This window comes from Anguilla rostrata, chromosome 6 (assembly GCF_018555375.3).
Source record: "Anguilla rostrata isolate EN2019 chromosome 6, ASM1855537v3, whole genome shotgun sequence".
In the NCBI taxonomy this organism is placed as follows: domain Eukaryota; kingdom Metazoa; phylum Chordata; class Actinopteri; order Anguilliformes; family Anguillidae; genus Anguilla; species Anguilla rostrata.
Genome location: NC_057938.1, coordinates 13,323,922 through 13,329,312, shown reverse-complemented (window position 1 = coordinate 13,329,312; position 5,391 = coordinate 13,323,922). Strand labels below are relative to the sequence as shown.

At 39.4% G+C, this 5,391-nt stretch overlaps 1 protein-coding gene across 2 annotated transcripts; it reads left to right on the top strand.

Moving 5' to 3' along the window:
- Positions 1–660: 660 nt before the first annotated feature.
- On the top strand, positions 661–3,129 carry LOC135256589 (regulator of G-protein signaling 5-like). 2 transcript variants are annotated; one of them, XM_064338514.1, is made up of 5 exons: positions 661–804; positions 1,168–1,242; positions 1,392–1,453; positions 1,961–2,127; positions 2,412–3,129. In XM_064338514.1, exons 1-5 carry the CDS (start codon positions 761–763, stop codon positions 2,625–2,627), a joined length of 564 nt encoding a protein of 187 aa, XP_064194584.1. In that variant the 5' UTR covers positions 661–760; the 3' UTR covers positions 2,628–3,129. The 2 variants fall into 2 exon arrangements, with proteins under 2 accessions (XP_064194584.1, XP_064194583.1); XM_064338513.1 differs by having other exon boundaries at positions 1,389–1,453.
- The last annotated feature ends 2,262 nt before the right edge of the window (positions 3,130–5,391 follow it).

Genomic DNA, 5,391 nt, shown 5'->3' with positions numbered 1-5,391 from the left:
CTTTCAAGGTGAATTGTTAATGTAAATAAAAATACTGAATGGATTACACTTCTTCATGATTATTTAAGTTGTCTTTAAAATAATGGTATAGGCCTATTATGGTATAAAGAATAGTTCAGTAATGGAGAACTGGCTTGAGAATGCATTTACACACAAGCTTGTATCCAAGCTGTCATTATTGGATTTAGATTTGCCATAATTTGCACTACCTTGACTAAAGATATCTGTAGATTATCTGTGGAAATCATGTTGCAGTGTTAGTATTTGCATTTGTACTGGCTGACAAACATGTTGTGTCCCAAATGATTTAAAACACTGTAATGATTGTAATGATTTATCTCCCTTGTTTATCTACATTGGTTGACACATCTGGGATCCTTATTAACAGACAAATGGAAAGCATCCTGATTACTGTTGTGCCTTTTGGTTGTGTTGGTTCCTCCTTTTCCTATGAGTCCACAAGCTGTTTTCTCTACTTCAAAAAAAAGAAATCAGGGCATTAAAAATGCAAGGGACAAACATGTGACGAGGAAGGGGAGGGGGAGGCGGAAGGGAGGGGAAGTAACATTGAAAATTATCAAAAGAAAAATAAGAGCTGTCCACCCACAGCACCGGTGTGATTGGCTGGGGCCGGAGCTGACGTGGAGCCAGCTGGCCTATATAAAGCCTTCGTTCTCAGACACTCGGCACACTCTGCTCTGAATTCCAACCGCCGCATTAGCCTGAGGGATATACAGCCATTCTCTCTGCCGAAATCACGATGTGCAGAGGACTAGCATCACTGCCAAGCACATGTTTGGAGAGGTACGTCAGTCTTCACTGGTGTTTGCATTTAGCTGTACTACTGGCTGGTAAATCCATGTAGTGATACTTGTATTCATAGTAATGCTTTATACTAGATTGCAGATTTCTTATCTGAATTTTATTGCACAGAATATGTAGTGAAGTTTCAATGAAAATGCTTGCAGTTATCAAATGCAAGTACAGTAGATATTTTTCAATTAAGTGTCTATGTCTGTATATTTAATTTTAAGTTTATGCAGTGCAAGACACTTTAAGAACAGACTACATAATTTCCTGAACACAGGACATTTTTGCTATTCTACTATATGACATCAATAAATATAAGTGCAATTGAATAAATGCTGAATGTGATTCTTCTCCCAGGGCTAAAGGACTTAAGGCTCGTTTTGGCTGTCTTTTCCAGAAGCCAGATCTATCACACAAAATGGATAAATTGAGGTGAGACGCGTCGATGAGCCGTTCAGTAGAAGTCTCTTTAAAAGATAATATAACTTACATATTCATTAACAATGTTTGTAACCGGAAGCTTTGTAAGCAGCAGTTGTGGTGTAGTAATAAAACTAACTTGCTGGTTTCTTCATCAGCAGGGTCACTCCAGAGGAATGCATGAAGTGGAAGGAATCCTTTGACAGGCTCCTGGCTAACAAACGTAAGTGTGCCACTCATGCCCACGGCATATTCCATCCAAATGCCTGAGGTCCTTATGACACGCAGTCAAGGCCTCTCCACCAAGTTCCGGGTTGAAATTTAGCTCCACAAATGCAGATTAGAGCATTCTTACGGTCCTGAATATTGACTACAATATATAAATCTTTGTGGGACAGCACACAATATATGTTTGGGGTTAAGAGGTCCCAGAGATCTCTTGTTTTTCAAACCTAGGGCCTCTGATAGTAATACGCTGTAGAGATCTAGACATGGGGAGGAAACTTTTAACATCAACGTTATATTTATTTTATTTTATTTATTTGTCAGAATTTTTTTTTATTAAAAAATTAATTAATATAGGAACAGCTCATTTTCCACACCGTCCCCAGATTGATAAGGAATGACACCGGCGCACTAATGACCATACAATGAGTCATAGGCTTTGCTATTGTACAGTGATTCCTTCGTATGCTTAATGACTAATGCTCTGTTTTCTCTGTCGAAACAGATGGGCTGTGTGCTTTCAGGGCCTTTCTGGTGTCAGAGTACAGTGAAGAAAACCTCACTTTCTACTTGGCCTGTGAGGACTACAGAAACACCACATCCACATCCAAGCTGTCAGTCAAAGCAAAGAAAATCTATGAGGAATACATCGGGAGTGATGCACCCAGAGAGGTAATTATCATTAAACACCATTAGATACATTATCAGTCAAATAGTTATGTTTGCTGGAACACAATAAACATGATTTGAATGGCCCGGACTAGGCTTGAAGGGTGTTTATGGCCCAGCTTAACACACTGTTAGATGCTCTCCAGAAAGCAAAATTAAGAGCCTACATGTGCTGAATGGACTGTTCTCACCATCAAGCGTTCTTATTTTCTCTGCTGGAAAGATGTTGCCACACGGGACTGTATACAGACTAGTGGAATGACCTTGCATTTTTTTTTCTGTTCCAGGTCAACATTGACCACGAGACGAGAGCCATCACCAAACGTAACCTGGAGCAGCCAAGCCTCTCCTGTTTCGAACTGGCGCAGACCAAAATCTACCTCCTCATGGAGAAAGACTGCTACCCCCGCTTTCTGCGGTCGGCCACGTACTGCGAGCTCACGAGGTCAATGAGTCGTAAAATCGGACAGCGCACTGGCGGCGATGAGAAGACGCGAAAATGAAAGTCCTCTTCTCAACGGTTCCCGCTGTGGAAGACGGCAGTGCAATATCCCAAAGGGATGTGATTGGTGGAGATGGTAGTCTGAGGACTAAGGGACTTTCATTGGAGTAGACATGCATACAGCAGAAAACTCCCAGGAGGCTGGATGCCAAAGCTGCCACTGAAGAGAAACTGGTTCCTGTAGCATTTTTTTTTTTGACAAATGACACACTGGAGGAAAGCACTGAATTTGCACGTAACTCACTGGAAGGATGCTTGTCATTGCAAACACTTTACACATGGATTAATTATATTTCCTCCACTTTTCTTACTACAACATATTTGTCTTATTTATGCATTTATTTATTTATTTGTTTATTTATTTATTTATTTATTGTTTTTTGTTTTCAAACTGCGTTGATATCAACTTATTGTTGACAAAAATGTTATGTTGATGTATATTTTTTTATTTTTATATGAAAGTGAAAGAATTGTATTTAAATAAAATAATTACTAAAAATCAACATATGGCCCTCTTTTGCATAATTTTTAATGTTGTTCTTTCTTCAGTTCTGTTTGTGGAATATATATTTTTAGATTTGAGAATATAAGCTGAATGTACTGTAAAATTATTCTTTCATCTGTGAAGTCACTGTCATATCACAGTTCGTCAATTCAACATAATGATGAGCCATTCTTCAAAAAAAATGTTAAACCATCCATGGCTTGAAGTCAGTATGGAGCAGCCTTTTTCAAAGTGGGTGCTACAGCACCCTTGCGTGCCATGAGATCCCTCTAGGTGTGCCTTGAAATTTAAGTTATTTTAAAAATTATAAAGCTATGGTAAAATTAATAAATCATACTGTGAATGAAAAAAACTGTTTTGAATTCATAATGAAGCTTTTGTAAGCTCAACTGATTTAAATTCATAAAGGAGCATTTGTAAGCTCAACTGAATTTAATTCATAATGGAGTGTTTATGAACTCATTCTGCAAATATTAGAACTTCTTTTAACTCAGTCCTCTGCATGTTTAGCCTCTGTCTGCACAGACTGATCTCCGTTTAAGACATAAATATAGTATGTTTGGTCAAATCCTTCAAATCCTTCAATCCTTCAAAAAGAATAAAGAATTAATGAAAAAAAATGTTAATTAGCGGAGTGGTTAAGTCGTTAGTTATTTGAAGTGAGAGGCCCATTGACTACTGAGAATTACCTATACATGTAATTTGCTGAATGAAACATACACGTGCACACACACAAAAAAAAAGCATTTATTCCACCACAACTCTTCTTTCCCCAGTTTCATGCTGGTCAACACAGCAGACAATAGCCTAACTGAAAATAAGCAATGTACTTTACGGATCAACAGCATTTTTTTTTGTTGTTTTTTTTAGGGGTACACATAACAGCTTCAGCATTTAGACAGCAGCTGTGGCGAAATACATTTCTGTAAAATATTCAGTCAAGCGGGGTGTTTTCCCAGAAAAAAAGGGACATTGCGGAGGAAAGGGAAAGTAGCGCAGTGGTGAGCCATCTCCATGGGGACCACTAATCACCCCTCTCTCTCTCGCTCTCTCCCATCTCACCTCCAAAGACAACAGCAGCTGTTCGCGGGCAAGGACAGGGGCTTGAATGACTCATTTGAGCGCGCTCGCCTCCCACACAGCCTTAACGCACCTAGCCTGAGCGCGACGCCTCGAGCACCGCGCTTTTATTTATTTATCTTACGCCCCGGCAAAGATGCAGGGGAGGGGCCGCGATTACAGGAACGCGTGTTTGCGGGAATCAATGTTTGTGTTATTGTAGCGTGAAGGACACTGGCTGGTTTTGACACTGCATTGTGCTGCGGGCTTATCTTGTCCAGTAATTTCCCTTGTTGCTTACATATATTTCACACCTGTCATTTAATGAACAGCATGAGTCAAAATTCAATGTGGTTGACTTGTAAATGATGAAACCGGTAATTCAGAGTGCACCTGTAAGTCCTATACTGTATGTAAAGAAACATCAACATTATCTGTCATTACATTTCTGCACTTTTGTCTGTTGGAAACCTATGATTAGTTTTAGTTTTTTTAATGATTTATAAGATACTTCATGGCTCATTCCTCATTTTAAGTATTCGATTCATAAAACATATAATTTCAATACAAATTGGTGTTCATGCTAGAATAGATTTAATCATTATGTGTATATATATATATATATATATATATATATATATATATATATATATATACACACACCGGCCACTTCATTAGGTCCACCTGTTCAACTGCAAACTGCACCTGTTAACGCAAATATCTAATCAGCCAATCACGTGGCAGCAACTAAATGCATTTAGGCATGTAGACATGGTCAAGACGATCTGCTGAAGTTCAAACCAAGCATCAGAATGGGGAAGAAGGGTGATTTAAGTGACTTTGAACGTGGCATGGTTGTTGGTGCCAGACCGGCTGATTTGAGAATTTCAGAAACTGCTGATCTACTGGGATTTTCACACACAATCATCACTAGGGTTTACAGAGAATGGTCCGAAAAAGAGAAAATATCCAGTGAGCGGCAGTTCTCTGAGCGAAAATGCCTTGTTGATGGCAGAGGTCAGAGGAGAATGGCCAGACTGGTTTGAGCTGGTAGAAAGGCAACAGTAACTCAAATAACCACTCGTTGCCACAGAGGTATGCAGAAGAGCATCTCTGAACGCACACCACATCAAACCTTGAAGCAGATGGGTTACAGCAGCAGAAGACCACACCGGGTGCCACTCCTGTCACCTAATGAAGT